Genomic DNA, 19,407 nt, shown 5'->3' with positions numbered 1-19,407 from the left:
TTTAATAATGCTTAGTTCATAAAGGTTATCTAGTCTAAGTACAGTACTGAGTGAATATATATTTGCTTTATAGAAAAAACAACACAAAACTGTATACAACACTTGAGAGAACTTGTGCAACCTTGTAGATGTATTTTGTAAAAAACAGACCTTGCAGAGAGGGACTACAGAAAAGGCACTTTCAGGTATAAGATCTCATGGTCAACTATATATAATTTAGGAGCTAGTGCTATTTGTGCTCTGTGTAAAAAACTATTAATTCAGTTCCCAGAATTTAAATGAGGTAATTATAAACAAATGTCTTTGTGGCCTTTTAAAATTCCAGTGAATTCATATAATTTATCCAAGATGAGACAAAGGCCGGATTAAATCAAAACTTTGACCCACCCGCTAATAGAAAACTACAGAACTGTACTCTGTTGCAGCTTAATTTTTACTAAGAAGCCACTTTCTTCTTATCATAAATTAAACCACTGTGATGTACAGGTTTGTAGGTTTGCAGGTTTGTTTTCTATTAGCGGGTGGGTCAAAGTTTTGATTTAATCTGACCCAAAAGTGAGATATGTACCATATAGGCCAGATTTGTATATTGTTGCACATGCACACTTTGACCAGTCTTGGCCATAAATGTTCTTGCAAAGTTGACATTGGCCTCTTAGTAGCCTCTCTGATCAGTCGCTCCCTTGCTTAGCCATCCACTTTGGAGAGACATCCTGATCTAGGCACCTTCCACTTAATCATCTTGACTGTGCTCCAAGGGATAATCAAGGCCTTTGATATTTTTTTTTATACCCATCCCCTCCCTGATCTGTGCTTTTTAACAGCTTTATCCCAGAGTTTTTAAGAAACCTCCTGGGTGCTCATGGTTGAGTCTTTGCTTTGAAATACACTATCCAGCAGAGGGAACCTACAGGAACAGCTGAATTTAACCTGAAATCATGTGAATCCCTACAATTGTTGGTGTGTGATCCGTTACACCTGAGCTAATTGGGATTGCTACTACAAGGGGTGTGGACACTTATCCAACCAAACTATTTCAGTTTTAATTTTAAATACATTTTCTAAACATTTACAAGTGTAAAGTTTACTAATAAATCTGGAATATTTACAGGAGTAAACAGCACCACCCGCAAACCCACAATCACCTTCCCAGGAAGTTCTTACCTCCCAAGCACAGCCTCACCTTCTTCACCGCTCACCTCGACAAAACTAACTCTTACTTCCACAACACAAACCACTGCAGGTTTGGTTATATATGTATCTCTGTATGTATGTATGTATGTATGTATGTATAATTTCCAATTGTACTGATAAGCAGTATTAATGTCACATCCAAAAAGCTTTTATAAGCTTTTACGAACAAACAGTTTCTGTAATGTAAATTTAAACTTGTAAAATAGGTTATTTACGTATTTCAAGTGAACTGATGATTGTGGGATATTTACAGGAGGAAGTACCACCACACCCGCAAGCACCTTCACTGGAGGTTCTGACAACACAAGCACAATCTCACCCTCACCTGTCCCCGCACCAGCAGATAAAACTACTCAGAAAACTACTAACCAAACCCAACCCCCTACAGGTTGGATCACTACTTGAATCATTTTCAGAAGTTTATCAATAACGTTCAAGAATTTCAGAAGATTAAACTTCCTGATACATACTTTATTTACTTAGTCACATCTGATCATTTATCAATATTGTTTAGGCCATAATATGAGTGTGGTTTAATACTAATTAAAAATCTTATATTCAGTATTTTTAATTTACAATGTATTTTGTATTTGAACATGATATAAAACATCAAATCAGGAAATCAATTTAGTGATGCATATATATTCGTTCATGTACTGATGTCCATATATTTGTGCTGAATAATATTTGGCAACTTCAATTAATTAGACCTCAAGCAGTGGATACTGTTTCAGTGATGTAATACAGTACCTGTCTGTGAATTACTGATTTAAAAATATTCCTTTTAGGAAAAACATTTACAAGTGTAAAGTTTACTAATAAATCTGGAATATTTACTGGAGTAAACAGCACCACCCGCAAACCCACAATCACCTTCCCAGGAAGTTCTTACCTCCCAAGCACAGCCTCACCTTCTTCACCGCTCACCTCGACAAAACTAACTCTTACTTCCACAACACAAACCACTGCAGGTTTGGTTATATATGTATCTCTGTATGTATGTATATATGTATGTATGTATGTATGTATTTATTTACTGAATTTTCTACTTTTACCTGTTTACCTGTTTAATTATGACATCATTAAGCACATCATTGCATGCTCCTCTGAAAGGAAGATTCTTAAACCTCTTGGTCAAACAGTAGTTCACACAAGTGACACAGAAACGGAACTGTAAATATTCCAGCAGTCCACTGACCAGAATCATGTGCATGTTCATGTTTTATTGACTGATGTTTAAATACAAGGACATGACAGCAGAGAATAATGAATCTGATGAGTCCAAATAAACCTAGACCCATACCGATATTGTCAATGGTATGGGTCTAGGTTTACTTGGACTCATCAGATTCATTCTTCTCTGCTGTCATGTCCTTGTATTTAAATTAAAAAAACATCAGTAAATAGAACATGAACACATACATGATTCTGATCAGTAAACCACTGGATATTGATGATTGCCTTTTCTGTGTGTGTCACTTGTGTGGGCTGCAGCACCACTCACTGTTTGACTTTTAGCTAGAGGTACAATGAAGGTCTTTCAGATGAACATGCCAAAAAACTGCATCAACAACTCACAACTGAAACAAATTAAAATACATTTTTATTTGTATGTATTACTCAGTGTGTAGAAATGTGTAGATTTAAAATCATGTAGAAAATTACTTTTAAACTATTAAAACCATGCATTTAACCAGGACATGCATTATAAATTACTAATGTCTTTATTTTCATATATCTTTTTTTTTTTTTTAGCATCAACTACTTTACCCCCATGTGGTAAGTCATAATCTTGAGATACAGATTATTAATGGGGTATTTTTAACCTTTATATGCAGTCATAGCTATTAATTATGACACTAATTTCCAGATGGGTCCAGACTGAATACAATTGTACACTTTCCAATTAAAACAATTCTAAACACACTACTTACTGGATGGTTATCTGTATGTTATATGTGCTGCCAACTGTAAGGATTGTTCTATAGAATCATAATAAAACATACTTAATTCATGCATTCATGCATAATTCTCCACACCCCTGAAATCCTACACATTTTCAATTGTTTTAATTTTCAGTGCTTCCTCTATATAAGTAGTCTCCCACTCTGTTACTGGAGAACCCCAGTCCATCATGATTTAGTGAAGATCTCAGATTTTAAACAGAAATATTTGTATAGTGCAGAATATAATGAAAACCAAGTTACTGACTGGTTATTTACAAAACACGAACACGATCAGTAAAAGCTCCCCAATTGTAATATTTGCTTTTATCTACACAGATCCCTTTCAAGGTGTGGTTCTTAGGCTGTATGACAAAAATGGAAAAATTTCTGAAAACAGTAAGTCCAGTATTTTAATATGTTTTTATGTGATTATTTACTATACTATTTATAACAAGAAAGGAACAAAAGGAATGTTTGTAATAAGCATTTAACTCTAAGCCACAACAAAATCAGCAGTCAGGCAAAATAATTCACAAGATTGTCATGATATAACATGAGACTTCCTCCACTCCCCCATGTTGTTGTCCTCCTCTTGCAGCGTAACTATATATATATATATATATATATATATTAATGACTTGGAGAGGATCTGCAAAGAGGAGTGGGACAAAATCCCTCCTGAGATGTGTGCAAAACTACAAGAAACGTCTGACCTCTGTGATTGCCAACAAGGGTTTTGCCACCAAGTACTAAGTTGAAGGGGTCAAATACTTATTTCACTCATTAACATGCAAATCAATGTATAACTTTTTTGAAATGCATTTTTCTGGATTTTTTGTTGTTATTCTGTCTCTCACTGCTAAAATACACCTACCATTAAAATTATAGACTGATCATTTCTTTGTCAGTGGGCAAACGTACAAAATCAGCAGGGGATCAAATACTTTTTTCCCTCACTGTATATATATATTGTATAGACAAATATTGATTTTATTAAAACCATCTGTGCATTTTTTACAATTTCACACTAGCATAATTGACTTGTAGATATATGTGGTTTGTGTGATTATTTTATGTATTGCAACAAACTACCTGTGTTCAGAACAAGCACATCATGGGTTATTTCTTAAATGTTTGTCATAAGAAATGATACATCAATTCATATTTGTGATTGAATGCATTACACACATAATCCTGTTGTTTAGCTCATTAAAACAGGCTATAATTGACCAATATATGACTTTGTGAATGGAAAGTGGTTTCATTACTCAGTTCAAAATAACTGATGTGAAGAACATGCTTTGAAGTAATGTTTTGTTTTTAATTGTAACCCAGATAGCACAGTAGCGTAGGGCTCTTACCCTGTATCCAGCATTGCTATTTCCTTTGCTGTCCTCGTCCTGTAACCCTCAGTGTTTTTACAACCCATTCTTTATCTTGTAGAAATGTATTGCAGAAGAGCACTAACTTAAAACAATCACACGTTTTCAATGCTTTTGCTTCGTTTTCACTCTTCCTGGTGAGGTGGGAATGCGGGAAGCTTGAGAGAGTATTTCTGAAATTAGTACTTTCCAATACACTCAGTTATTTAAAAGGTGACGTCTTATATATTCTCAACAGAACCAAGCCTAATTTGATTTTAATTTGTTTATAAATATTGCATTTAATATTAAATAAGAACATGTGCAGTAGCCTGTGATCCTCACTTGGAAAATAGATATCTCCCAGACCAGTAAATATTACCTGTCCCACACCTGTAAGACAACAGTTAAGATCGTATATTCAAAACACTCAGCCGATGCATTATTAAGAAATAACAAGTACCACTTTTATTCACAATTAGATTAAACATTTAAAAGAATAAACCACAAACATCTGATCTTGCTTCTCAGTGACTGAATTCCTGAAATGCACAGAATACTCTGTACAGCCTTGCTCATAGTTATGAGAAAGTTGCCTTCTGTCCTGTTGCCATTAAGTTGCATTTGTGGCTTCAGTGTCGTCTTAAAAAACAAACAATAGTTTCTGTGGCATCTTCACATACTATGTCTATATGAATTAAACAGCCCCATTGAAGAAAAATACAATGTGAAGAAAATGTGAACACTATTCTGTTTTTCCACTTCTGACAAATTAGTTTGAAATGTACATATATTCGCTACATAATTAATTAACCCATTAGCTATATATTGTAATTTAAATAAATCTTTAACCATTCCTAATTACAGAAAATAAAAATCCTAAAATTGATATTTTAAAAATGTTATTTTGAAAACAACCACAGTCAATGTGTCATACTACATACAACCTAGGTACTGCAGACAATTAAATACCATACCTTTCAGTAAAATTAAACATTTAAACAATAGTACATTTCAATATATTAAAAATAGTAGTGAAAGTAAACTTACTTTCAAGCGGGCTCTTCGGTCTGAAATCTGAAGAGACAACTTTTCTCAATATGGTCTGGCGGTTTCAAATTGGGTTTCAAGCTGGGACAAATTTTGATAATATGAAATATATTTATGATTATTTAAAAATCTGTATAGATTAATTTATTAAAACAAAGTGTACAGATTCCACATCTGTCGGCATTTAGTTGGACATGATCCATCTCAGAACTGCTGCCCAACCATTACCAACGATATGCCAATGTTGGTTATCCTCCACCTCCTGCTGTCCAATTATTATTATACGTCGTCCTTTATTTAAATAACTTTTTGAAATGGTGTAATTTAAGACTATATTAATCACAAATCTTTGCATTGAACCTTTTGCACTTTTTGTTTTTTGTACTCAGGAACAAAAGTGAATGCTTTAGGTGTACAGCCAATCAGATTTTATTGTTGCTTGCTTTATCATATAGTGATTCAGACATGTGGTGTGAATGCACAGCCTAATTCTGAAGTTTTATCAAGTACCTTCCCTCTCTGCTCTATTAACCGTCAGTAGCTACAGTACTTACAGTGTATGAAAAGCAATAATGGGAATTGCTGTGCTGTTGGCTTTTTAACACATATTAGTTATACAGTTATTAGAACAACTAATACTAATAACTAACAATAGTAGTAATAACATCATTAATAATATATATTTATAATTATTACTATATTCTTCTGAATGAATAGTTTTAACTGCAAGCCCTCTGCATCCCAAACAGATGGGGCAACCTACTCTTTCATCATCTCAGTCCAGTATAATACCCCATATAAGTCCCTGTTCATTATTTGAACGATATCCTTTATAACATCTATTTTCAGCAAACAAATGAACAAACCTCTGATTATTAATGAGGTTGTTTGCATTTGGAAGACTATATTATTGATCTTAAAATAAACTCACATCTCAATGGGGAATGGTAACTGTTAAATGCACGAGTGATGTGTCACGTTTTTTCAGTTGTTGTATGTAATTTTCATATTGTTCATAAAGCCTCATAACACTTTATAATTCCTTATAATACTTAAGTACATGTTACATTTGCCATGTTTCCCCCAACCTGTGACATCATTCCCACTATAAGTTGAATGAATATATTATTACATTAACAGTTAGAAGGGTTTTGTATTATCAGGCCGGCATTCCAAATTCTTAGGTATTAGGCAATTAAATATTTATTATTATAAATGTTATAAATTGATTTAATGGACTGATTACATGATTGTGTTTTTATTACAATGATATCTGCTACAAAACATGTACAATTGGTGTTCAGAAGTGTAGCCCTTGCAACTTGTTGCTGTGAAGCTCAGGCATGCCATTAGTACATCTATGAGTTTACATCTTTTGTATGTAATAGCTGTATACTCCTGTCAGAAACTAATTGATTTTGTTTTTTGTTTCAGATATCACGGACAGATTAAAAACATATGTTACAAAAGGAAAAGGAAAGTTATGTCTGTGCCATGCAGATAACAACAGTTCACACAACTTAACAGAATTAAATTGTAATGGTACAAAAGCACCAAGTACTTTTGAAGATAATTGCTCTTGCATATCTGAATGGAATGTGGAAGAATGCAGAAATTATGTTTGTAACATTTCTACAATAAAATGCAACGGCCATCAGATATTTGTGCATGTCAATCCAGGTATGTTATTTGCTCCAATCATTAATATTTATTTTATTTTCCTGACCCATTTATCTAAACCTCATATATAAACTTACTGAATTAAAAAAGTTGCATTTGATAATAGAAAGTAAAGTGTTTTATATATCAAGCCAAACAATTAATAAAAAACAGCTAAGAAATACAAAAATAACAAAAACACTTTGATTCCTCATAACATTGTCTTTATTTTGAACTAGTTTTTGTTTTACAAAGAATGTGTTGTCATTTCCTCAGTGTTCCTATAAATGCCTACATAATACAAGATCAATATGTATCACAGTAGAGCTATTTAAAATGTTTGTTAATGTGTATGTTTTCTTAATTTATTTCAGATCTTACAGAGCTTAAATTTGATCAGATTTCCACAGCTACTTCAATCACTTTTTTGAAGGCAGGTGTAGATGATATATGTAAAGATATGAAAATTAAATACAGCTGTAATGAAGAAGGTAAAAATACTTCATGGCTTTCTTTATAATTCTCTATGCATAAATTATATTTTGTTGATCCCCCCCAATACATTTAGATTTTGTTGATCATATTTATATAATACATAACACATCTTATATGCATTTGGGACATTTTTAGTTTGTATATTTACGAGAACTGTTGTGTACATAGTGGTTAAAATATGCTTATATGGCTTTTCAAGCTATTTAGTGCTGCCCTTATGTCCATATGAAGAAAAATATGTCAATAAGGCTAAAACCAAACTAACTTACTGAATATGTATGACAGAAGCAGAGGCTGCTATTATTTAAAGCAACATACTACAATCCAATCCATAGAGAAAAGGACTAAAGAATAAATAGCGTTATTATTATTATTATTATTATTATTATTATTATTATTATTATTATTATTATTTATGTTTTCCAGGAAACAACACAACAATACCTTGTGGTAAGTATTTAAAATTACAAACTTTGAAGATGTATATGCAGTAACAATCAAATTATGAAAAAATTTAGCTAGAGGTCACATTTATTTTACAATCCTTCTGCTTTATAATATTCTCCAAGGAACAGCTGAAAATACACTATTGCATACTATCATTGCTTCTACTGACAGTAGATCCTTAATTTTGGTTACAATTTTCTGCAGACAACTGGGTCAGAGTTTTTGCCTCTACTCACTATTTATGTAATTCCAAAATCTTTAATAAACTGGACCTTTTAAAATTAAAGTCAACCATATTTTTTGTTTAGTTTTCTGAAGCTTATACTTTGAACATTCCATATACATATTACATAGACTTTATTTTGTACAGTTTGTATGGTTCTATTTGAAGTGCTTTAAAAATCAAGATCTTATTGTATTTTATATAATAGTAATTTTATTCTACTAGTGAAACAGTACTCAATTTGCAGTAATAGATTATTTAAAAACTTCAACCCACATTTCTTTTTGTGTGTAAAAAAAAAAAAAAAAAAAAAAAAAAAATATATATATATATATATATATAGCAGTAATGAAACTAATGAACCTAATTATTTTATTTACATTAACAGATATGTTCACCATACATTTCTATTCCTATTTTGTTAGATACATTGAATAATTCAGTCTCATCTTGCAAACTTTCGAACCTGGACTATTTCACTCGTTATGAGTGTAATGCAGAAGCAACTTACTTCAATGAAACTCAAAATTTTACATTGAAAGGAAACACCACCTGTGGAGGTAAGTGCCTTGACTGAAGTCAAATTCTCTTCAGAGACCTTTTGTACTTTCAACCTCTCACAACTGTGGAAGCTGTATTAAAAAAACTATATGTATAAGTTTTAAATAATGCTGTGCTTTGTTTGTGTTTTTTAGAGGTTAACATAACAGTCAAACCAAAGGATTGCAAGAATGACAGCATTGAACTTGAATGGCAAAGACATGTGAGAAATGAGTGTGCAAAAGTACCCTTTGACTATACATTTATTTGTAAGTATATTGTAGAGTTTTAGCCCTTTTGTTACATGGATTCACCAGCACAAAATGAATAATGAGAGTCAGGTTTCCTGCAACAGGTTTATTTAAGCTTTTTGATGGAGTACATGTAACTGAACACAGCCTCTCTAAATTACTTCTCTACTACTCTGCCCAGCGGGATCCAGAGCCCCCTATCAATCTGCCTGCTTCCTGTGACCATCTCCCCCAATCATGACACCCCCCATGTTCCCGCGTGGGGTTAACATATGTCCCCAGAAACCACAACAATAACTGGCCTTAATAACACATGCAACAATGAACGGGTCCATGAAAATTCATCCCCGAAATTTCCCCCCGGCAACAACTGGTCCCCGCGACAGGTCGTCCCTGTGTCAATTCACCCCTATAACAATTCGTCCAGATGTCAGTTCGCCCCATCATTATATGTTCTCCATTTGAGCCTTTGTAACAATGAGTGCATTCACTTATTGAAGAGCCATAGAACACACATATGTGTATATATTATATAGTAGGCAGGCTATATATATATATATATATATATATATATATATATACAGGCTATACCCCCCCTAAAATTGGCCTAGGCCCTGTATATATATAAATACACAGACACACACAACTATTTTGTATTATTTATTATAATGTATGTTTTTAATTGATACATTAATTTGAGACTATATCCCCAATAATTAAGTTTTATACAATTAGTCATGACAACTGGCTACTTAAAATAGGTTTCATGTTAAATTTGTATATCAGTTTGTGCAGTGGTTAGGGAACAGTGGTGTGAACCCACAATCTGGGTTCAATTCCTGAGCAGTACTTGTTATTTTCTTATGTGTACATTATTATTATTTTTTAAATATATAATTTCCTGAAGTTAAATGGTATCAGAGTAGAACAAACAATTAGAAGACTTTTGAAAATACTGCACTTACATATGGGGTCAGTCCTTCTGACAAATCTGATTTATACATTTGTTATTTTTTCACTGCATATGTGGATGCATCATTATTATAATTATTATTATTATTATTATTATTATTATTGATTTCATGCATTAAGTTTGGCTGAATTCGAATAATGATCCACTCTAACTGGATATTAATGAGTGGATTTGCCTTGCTGTCTGATTTGCTACTAGTTCATGTTCCCTGAACTGTGTTATTGAAACACAATTCTAATTAGGAGAATCTAAAATCCTTATTAATTGCCTTCTAATTGTTATTACTAATCTGATACACTGACATTAATTTTACACTCTCCTATTATAATTTGTCTGAACTCAAAATTAATACAGAAAATAATACACTTTTATTGTATGTCCTTTACAGGTAATAACACAGAAGACAAATCCAAATCTGGTGAATTACTGTACTGTTTAAAAATATATAATAATGTTTTAACAGTAAATGCTATATGCTATATGCTATAAATTGTATCTTATAATAATATTATTATTAGTTGTATATTGTTATTATTTGTTATTGTTATTAACTAATATTTGTGTGTCCACTGCTATGGACTGTATATACCTACACATAACAGCTATTTCAGTAGATTAAATATTTATTAAGTTCTCTATGTTTTTCAAGCAACCTTTAACAGTTTAAAATCTCAACACCAACATATAGATGATACATTAATTGAATTACACAAATGTCAAGAAAAATATAAATGGGTAGTAATAGTAAGTAATAAGCAGTTGTCAGGAACTAGTTGTTTCGAAAGTCTGTTTTTACAAAATTAATAATTTAATTTGTCTTTTGTACAGTTAACATAGCAGGACATATTCCAGAAAAAGGTAGGTTATATTCATTACATTGCACATTTACACAAACTCCCCCATGAACATAAATCAAGGATTAGCTACCCATCAGTTAAATATACAAAATCAGTATTATGGGCTTTTTATATTAATTTATTTTGACATAAAAACAGATCAAGAATGGCCTGGTTAGGTTTACTGCTACTCACTTAATATATGATAAATGGAACATTTAACTTAATATGATTTATATCTATATGATGCATATATGTATATTTCTAGGTGTCATAATGATGTCGACCCTTTCAGCATTTAAAAATTACTCTTGTTATGTGACTGCCTTCTACAAAAAAGTGAATATAAATAATTCGATAACTACGGCACAAACTAAAGCAGGGGGTAAGTATTATACCAACAAATATATATTTAAACCCTGCAATACTGTTTACAAAATAATATGACCGACAGCATCCAATGAGTAACAGAGCTGAAGTGCTGGATGATGGATCAGCAGACTCCTGGGGGGGGGTGAAAAAAGTATCTTGGCAAGTTCAATCCTATTAAGAAAAATATATATTTTTACCATTTAGTGAACGAAGCCCACAGAGTACTCACCTTTCCTGATGAGTAAGCAAAATGACAAAATGAGCCGATTGGAGGGTGGGTCCTTTTGTGACCGCCAAGAGGCCTTGCTGCAGCTTTGTAATACCATTCTCAGTACCTATATACCTGCAGGTTGTAGTGTTAATGACAACCAAATGCTAATTCCTAATCCCACAAATACTAAGAAAGAAAATTCACCATTATAGATTATTCTGTTGTAATTAATTGGGCCTGTTAATATTGGCTAAGATTAATTGTTTGTGAAATGTATTCATGTTATTATTCATTATTTTTCTGATAATGTGATCACTGATTTTAATTAATTAATTAATGTATATTTTTTATATTCTCCTTCTTTTTACAGAGCCCGATAAAGTAAAAGGTCTGACTACAAAAGTAGAGTCCCAAAACACGGTTATTATAGACTGCACAAAACTGTCTCAATCGGCGTGGAGGGGCCCATACATTACCTATCATGCAACAGCAGTATTGTATGATCAGAAGCAGACTATGACATCAAATGATTGTAAATTTAAATTCAAGGATCTCAAGTATTTGACAACTTATACTTTTAAGGTAATTTATATTACATAATATTATATAATATTTATCTTAATTTATCTTTAGTTTTGCTATTTTATTTATTTTGCAAATGTAGACCCCATTTTCACAGACATATCAGAGCCAGGCCAGTACTGAGATCTGGCAGAATGGCTCTTAATACCTTGCCTGCTTTGCTGAGCTGAGCATTAAACAAAGTGTAAAACTGCACCCTCACTAAATATCTGATTTAAGATTTAAGATGTTTTGCATTAATTTGCTTCAGTCACGAAAAAAATAAATATGATCAGTTCAGTACTTTACATTCTTTACCACATAACTGCCAGTTGGCTATTTGAAGAACACACATAATTGTCTGACTTTGCAACATCAGTGTCCAAAATACCGTACTTTTACCTTTCAATTGTGTTACTGGTGCAATTGATCCTTTGGCAGTTTTGCTGAGAATTCAACCTAAAAACATTGCAAATACTTTTTAATATAATATAGTATACAATATATAAAATATCTATAAAAATGATTATTACTAGATCAAAGTGAAGATAACTGAAGTATTTCTTTAAATTGATGCTTAGGATTTAGAAGTCTATAACAACACATATAAATTATATTCAAATAACATTCAGATTTTCCATTCAGGTTACAGCTAAAAATGGTTTCTATGAAAGTAAGATTGAATCAAAGGATGAAACAACTGGATGTAAGTGTTTTAAACTCATGACAATCTTGATTTTTATGTATTCCAAATTATACATACATATGATTAAAAACAAAAACATTTCTGAATTAATTAATTAATTAATTGTAAACCTGTATTTTGTAATGTGTATAAGTCCCTGATTATATATATGTATCAGGTATATATATATATATATATATATATATATATATCAAATCAAAACATTGACCCATACAATAGTCTTAAATAAGTCCAATACTTCTTGGGCAAAGTTTTCATTTAGACTATGTTTGGGACATAATACATCTGAGATACCTAATCCCAGCTCAGCAACTGAAAATATATTGATATATTTTTAGATTAAATCTAAGATAATTCACAATTTAATCTAATGAAATACAGTACTGTGCAAAAGTTTTAGCCAGGTGTGAAAAAATGCTGTAAAGTCAGAATGCTTTCAAAAATAGACATGCTAATAGATTATATTTATCAATTAACTAAATGCAAAGTGAGTGAACAGAAGAAACATCTAAATCAAATCCATATTTGGTGTGACCACCCTTTGCCTTCAAAACAGCATCAATTCTTCTAGGTTCACTTGCACAGTCAGGGATTTTGTAGGCATATAGTCAGGTGTCTGATTAGACAATTATAGGTGTTAATGATCATCAATTCAATATGTAGGTTGAAACACAATCATTAACTGAAAGAGAAACAGCTGTGTAGGAGGAATAAAACTGGGAGAGGAACAGCCAAACTCAGCTAACAAGGTGAGGCTGCTGAATAATTGATGCTGTTTTGAAGGCAAAGGGTGGTCACACCAATCATGGATTTGATGTAGATTTTTCTTCTGTTCACTCACTTTACATTTAGTTAATTGATACATATAATCTATTAACGTGTATTTTTGAAAGCAATCTTACTTTACAGCATTTTTTCACACCTGCCTAAAACTTTTGCACAGTACTGTATGTATTGGTCAAAATAAATTGCAATTACATAATTATTTAATATTTAATATATAATTAAACTCATTGAAATTATGTTGAATATTACTGAATATCTTCTCATGCCTTTTCAAATGTGGTTGATGTTTTTCAGATAATGACAAAGCTCTCATTGGGTTCTTGGCATTTCTCATTGTTGTTACATCTGTGGCCCTTCTTTTTGTTTTGTATAAAATATACATACTTCAGAAGAAAAAATCAGAGTAAGTTAAAATTTTCTTGATTTAAGTATGATGTTTTTGAAGCTTGATTCAAAGATAATAAAGTTGTAGTTAAAAGTAATCACATTCTTCTCTTCAAACAATATTATGTAGTAATTAGTTTAAAAAAAATATTGTGAATTTGACTCAATTGTCAATTATATATTTTCAGAGTTTGTTAAACACTGATTCAACCTGTAGAAAACTGTAATGATTCCAGTTGATTGAACTAAGATGGGAAATATCTATTTCTCCATTAGTTGTCTAAAGCTTACATAACTCATAAGAAACAAAGCAGGTGAGTCACAGCTCTATCAGTTTGCAGCTCTATCAAAATATCAGGAGGAGCATTTTCAACTTCCCTTCTACTATACCTGCAGAGAACAACTTTGTCTATGTTTATCGCACTAAAAACTCCAAGGGGATTTTCTTTTGTATTCTGCTGTTTTATCTATCATTTATTGTGTCTGCATTAAACTTAAAATTAAAATTATAGTCTTATAAGCTAATTTTGGATTTACAATGCCAGTTTTAAAGTTCTTATGCTGCCTGTTTTACAGCAATAATGAAGAAAACGTAGAACTTATCAGGAATGGTGAGTGTTTATATTATGTGTTAGTTTGTTTGTCTGTCTCTTTGTTTGGCTGTTGCCATTCTGTCTCATGTGTTGCTTTTCTAACCTCTACAGAAGACGACGCACAGCTCCTCAATGTTGAGCCAATATTTGCAGAACAGTTGTTGGACACCTACAAAAGAAAGGTTGCAGATGAGGGAAGACTTTTCCTGGCAGAATTTCAGGTGAAATCATGAAAAGCTTTGTTGTTGTTGTAAAATTGTTTAAATACGTATATTCTGTTCCTGTGGCTGAGGGGTATCCCTTTATTGCATGGAATATAACTTACGATAAAGTAATATAACTAAATACATGTCAGCGTGATTAAAGAATAGTATAATTGCCCACTACTTTACCTTTGAAAAGCACAACTCACCATTATCTAGCATGAGTAGGGTACTCTGATACTTTAGAAAACAGTAACTCCACACATCTTTTTAAATGTGAATATTGTAGAACAGCACCGTGTAATATTACATATATAGGTGCCTTTGTTGAAGGATGAAAATGTTTTTCTCGTAGAGCATTCCAAGGGTTTTCAGTAAATTCACTGTCAAAGAAGCCAGGAAATCGTGCAACCAGCAGAAGAACCGCTATGTCGATATCCTGCCCTGTAAGTACAATGTCATTAGACTACCATCAAGACAGCAGTGAATATGTACTCTACTAATAATAATAAAAAAGAGAAGGCTAAGATTTACTTCTTCATCAGATGATTACAATCGTGTCCAGCTGTCCCAGATGAATGGAGAAGCTGGATCTGACTATATCAATTCAAGCTTCATTGATGTAAGTTTAGCCTTTAGTTTATTACATTTTATTTCCATATAAGTCTTACAGGCAAAGTCTCTTACTTGCTATGAAAAATGATGAATGGACTCTTAGATTTGGATTGATATTATATTAATCTTTTCTTTCCCAATTGAGAACACCATGATGGACTTATTTATAATGTAGTATAGACATAAGTGTAAAAGTTTAAAGCTAATTTTATAATGAAAACATTTGCAGTTTGTGTTTTTTTGAGACTAAATGATAGGTGATGATTTTGACATTCACTGACAAGAGCTACTTTTGACAGGGTTTTAAAGAACCAAGGAAATACATCGCTGCTCAAGGTTTGCTTAACCAACACCGACACACCCAACCACCTGTCTTTAATACCTTTGTACAATTGCTTAAGACCCATGTACAGTTTGGCAAAATAAAAAACATTGATATTCATAAGCAGAAATGTGAAATTAAATGTAACTATTTTCTACATCTTCGTTTCTAACAAAACTTTTAAAGCTTAAACATGAAATTGATATATATGTATAGTAATATGTAAATAATCTATACACACACATACACACACACATACACATTTATGACGTTAAACTAATTTATCACTTAATAAAAAATACATTATTTAAAGGTCATATGGATCTTGATTTGCATAGTTTTTTTTTTATTTGTTATTGTCATATTGTCCTTTTAGGTCCAAAGGAAGAGACAGTCCATGACTTCTGGAGAATGATCTGGGAGCAGAAATCCTCTATTATCGTGATGGTGACCCGCTGTGAGGAAGGAAATCGGGTAAACAGAGGAAGTCAATGACTTGTTCCTGTGTACTGTAAACCAGTACGAGTCCTGTCTGTGGATTAGATCAGACCTCAGCCATTTCGCTTGCCTGCTGTGCTATATTTGTGTTGTGTTTGGGTGTAATAAATAATTATATCTTTATTTATCTTTTCAAGCTCAGGACAGCTCAAAATACTTACAAAGAATATAAAGATTTACAACAAAATGCAATATAATAATGATAATAATAATAGTAATAAAATCAGTAAATTTAGCTCAAGAAAATGAAAATAAAAATTATTTAAATTAAGAACTCAGACTGGCATATCAACAAAATTGCCATACACGAATATTTTAACTTAAAGTGTAATGGCTCCAAAACAACATACAAAATGCTCATAAAATTAAGATTACATAATAACAATTAAATGTCATAAACTAAATTGTGAAAATTAACTGATTGAATGTAATGTGCTTCCTTTCAGAACAAGTGTGCTCAGTATTGGCCAACAATGGACAGGGAAGCGGAAATCTTTGAAGAATTTGTTGTGAAAATCAATGATGAAAACCAGTGCCCGCATTACATTATCCGAAACCTCAGAGTTTCTAATGTGAGTTTCATTTATTAACAAACAGTGTGAAACAGCAATACATTTAATTAATTTAATAACAGTGCCACTGTTCTTGAATGTCATATCAGCTCATCCCCCCTTTCAAATTTCCAAGAACATCTTTTGAAAACCAAACTCCAGCTGCTTTAGCTACGGTGTTAAATCTGTAACAGTTTCACACGCAAGTGGTTCGTGGTTTTGGTGTAGCGTGAAAATCCGTAAAAACTAGAAGTCGTTATTTCCTGGGTGAAAATAAATGTGTGCCTTCTGGTCTATTTACAGAGAAGGGAGAAGTCCTCAGAGAGGGATGTGACTCACATACAGTTCACCAGCTGGCCCGACCATGGAGTCCCTGGCGACCCGCACCTCCTGCTGAAGCTGCGCAGTCGAGTCAACGCATTCAACAACTTCTTCAGTGGCCCCATAGTGGTGCACTGCAGGTACAGTGTTAATGTGCATATGCTAGAGCAGTGGTTTTCAAACCGGTCCAACTGAGGTCTTAATTGCTTAATTGAATCCTTAATTGACCTGAGAAAGCAAAATACCATTAAATTAACGTTGGAACAAAAACCAGCAGGGCAGGAGGTACTCCAGGACCGGTTTGAAAACCCCTGCGCTAGAGCAACTTAGACAAAAATAGCCATCGCGTATGTTTTTGGACACAGCGGTACAAGCAACAAACCATCTATGCACAAAAACATAGGCCAGCCCTGAGGGTGTCTTGCTAACCGTTTCGTTATACAACAAGCCCTGTTATGAAAAGTTATGAAACAGGGCAAAACGTGTCTATCTATAGAATGACAGTATTGTGCAATGGTTTTCATGCTTAAATTATTCCTTTTTCTCTGCAGTGCTGGGGTTGGCCGGACTGGCACGTATATAGGCATCGACGCCATGATGGAGTGCCTAGAGGCAGAGGGCCGAGTGGATATTTATGGCTACGTGGTTAAGCTCCGGCGTCAGCGGTGCCTCATGGTGCAAGTGGAGGTAAGCATTTCAACGCGCAAATGACTTTTCAAATGTTCTTTTGTTATTAACTATGACTTTTACAGAGAGCAGTGTCCGTTAGACACCAAAATGGAGGAAATGCTGTCGAATGGAACTATAGTTATCTGTTCTTATTGTTTCTGGCGTTTCAAATGTCTCCTGTATTTGTTTTCATAGGCCCAGTATATACTGATCCACCAGGCCCTGATCGAACATAATCAGTTTGGAGACACGGAGATCTCTCTCTCTGAGCTGCACTCCACTCTCAATACCTTGAAGAAAAAGGACCCTCCATCGGACCCGACACTGCTAGAGGCAGAATTTCAGGTACTTTTTAATTTCAAATCCCAGCCATTATGTATTACAAGTTGTTGTAAAAGCTTTCAAAACCAACATTTGTTCATCACTTCATAAATTAATCTGAAAATTGACTCTATAGATTAGTTAAAAAGAGGGCAGATTCAGAGGTTTGGTTCATACATAACTGTTACCCTCTGTGGCATGATCAGTTGAGTCCATTGCAGTGATCCATGTTTATACTGTCAAAATGCAGATTTTGAATTGACTGAATTGCAATGTCGAGAAACATACAAATGAAAGATAAGCCATTACGTAACACACATATATTGTATGTTATATATCTTTTCAGAGGCTTCCAAAGTACAAAAACTGGAGAACACAAAACATGGGAACAAATGAGGAGAACAAGAAGAAAAATCGATACTCCACTTTTATACCATGTAAGCATCTCCAGAATTCAGTAGCTGAGTGTCTTTTCTTTTTCTCTATTTCTTTTAAACACACTAGGTCTACCACGCAAAAAGTCCCATAAATCGGAGAGCAGGTTTAGTAAGTAGCTGAGGCCCAGTAGATCTGTGGCACACTTCAAAGCATCGCCTGTAACAATGTTCTTGCCATGTTCAGAATTGAAAGTTGAAAGATGGGGTAATATCACATTGATCATTTTTCACAACTAGAAAAAGTGAAGTAAATGAAGTATAAAAATACAAAAGAGAAATCAACTGCAGTCAAACTGTATAGGGTATAATAAGGGGTATAATTATTGTATAGAAACATTTTGCAGATACAGTATGACTGTACAGATTACAGATTGTAGTTGGGTGACATCTGCCCGTTTTGTTACAGACGATTACAACAGAGTGCTCATCAGGCTGGAGGATGAGGCGAGTCACGACAGTGAGCACGAAGAGGATACCGAGGACTCGTCTGATGATGACGACGAGGACTCAACCAAATACATCAATGCTTCTTACATAGAGGTATGTGTTCCTGTCTCCATCATCCACATGTCATTAACAGGAGTCTATTCATTTATAGGTTAGCGGCAGAAACATGGATACATATTTTATGTATTGAAGGGGAAGCCATTGTTGTTGTCTCATTTCAGGGCTACTGGGGCCAGAGATGTCTGATTGCTGCCCAGGGGCCTCTTTCAGATACCATCGCAGACTTCTGGCAGATGATCTTTCAGAAGAAAGTCAAGTTCATTGTGATGCTTACAGCATGCAAGGAGGGAGACCAGGTCAGTAATTTCCAGTGAAAATACATTAAACATCATTTTGTAATTGTTTTTTAAACAGTCTTTCTTATATATATATTTT

The 19,407-nt window shown here is 33.2% G+C and overlaps 1 protein-coding gene across 7 annotated transcripts in view; it reads left to right on the top strand.

Moving 5' to 3' along the window:
* Positions 1-19,407, top strand: part of ptprc (protein tyrosine phosphatase receptor type C) — a 32,230-nt gene that overhangs the window by 9,865 nt on the left and 2,958 nt on the right. For 3 of the 7 annotated variants that reach the window (XM_066691787.1, XM_066691786.1, XM_066691785.1), the window contains 26 exons: positions 2,950-2,973; positions 3,477-3,536; positions 6,986-7,231; positions 7,585-7,701; positions 8,132-8,155; positions 8,801-8,935; positions 9,071-9,184; positions 10,528-10,557; positions 10,968-10,997; positions 11,244-11,360; positions 11,929-12,140; positions 12,765-12,825; positions 13,906-14,014; positions 14,572-14,606; positions 14,700-14,809; positions 15,147-15,237; positions 15,337-15,413; positions 15,706-15,742; positions 16,105-16,202; positions 16,673-16,798; positions 17,081-17,238; positions 17,650-17,785; positions 17,963-18,112; positions 18,435-18,525; positions 18,932-19,065; positions 19,194-19,328. In XM_066691787.1, coding sequence (XP_066547884.1) covers positions 2,950-2,973; positions 3,477-3,536; positions 6,986-7,231; positions 7,585-7,701; positions 8,132-8,155; positions 8,801-8,935; positions 9,071-9,184; positions 10,528-10,557; positions 10,968-10,997; positions 11,244-11,360; positions 11,929-12,140; positions 12,765-12,825; positions 13,906-14,014; positions 14,572-14,606; positions 14,700-14,809; positions 15,147-15,237; positions 15,337-15,413; positions 15,706-15,742; positions 16,105-16,202; positions 16,673-16,798; positions 17,081-17,238; positions 17,650-17,785; positions 17,963-18,112; positions 18,435-18,525; positions 18,932-19,065; positions 19,194-19,328 — 2,657 coding nt within the window. Of the gene's footprint in view, positions 1-1,111; positions 1,244-1,447; positions 1,583-1,982; positions 2,166-2,949; positions 2,974-3,476; positions 3,537-6,985; positions 7,232-7,584; positions 7,702-8,131; positions 8,156-8,800; positions 8,936-9,070; positions 9,185-10,527; positions 10,558-10,967; positions 10,998-11,243; positions 11,361-11,928; positions 12,141-12,764; positions 12,826-13,905; positions 14,015-14,571; positions 14,607-14,699; positions 14,810-15,146; positions 15,238-15,336; positions 15,414-15,705; positions 15,743-16,104; positions 16,203-16,672; positions 16,799-17,080; positions 17,239-17,649; positions 17,786-17,962; positions 18,113-18,434; positions 18,526-18,931; positions 19,066-19,193; positions 19,329-19,407 lie in introns of all 7 variants that reach the window. The other 4 variants (XM_066691782.1, XM_066691781.1, XM_066691783.1 and 1 more) reach the window with 3 other exon arrangements.

Source organism: Amia ocellicauda, chromosome 19 (assembly GCF_036373705.1).
Source record: "Amia ocellicauda isolate fAmiCal2 chromosome 19, fAmiCal2.hap1, whole genome shotgun sequence".
Classification (NCBI taxonomy): Eukaryota; Metazoa; Chordata; class Actinopteri; order Amiiformes; family Amiidae; genus Amia; species Amia ocellicauda.
The sequence above is the reverse complement of the archived record's forward strand: the minus strand, read 5'-3'. Positions and strand labels throughout refer to the sequence as shown.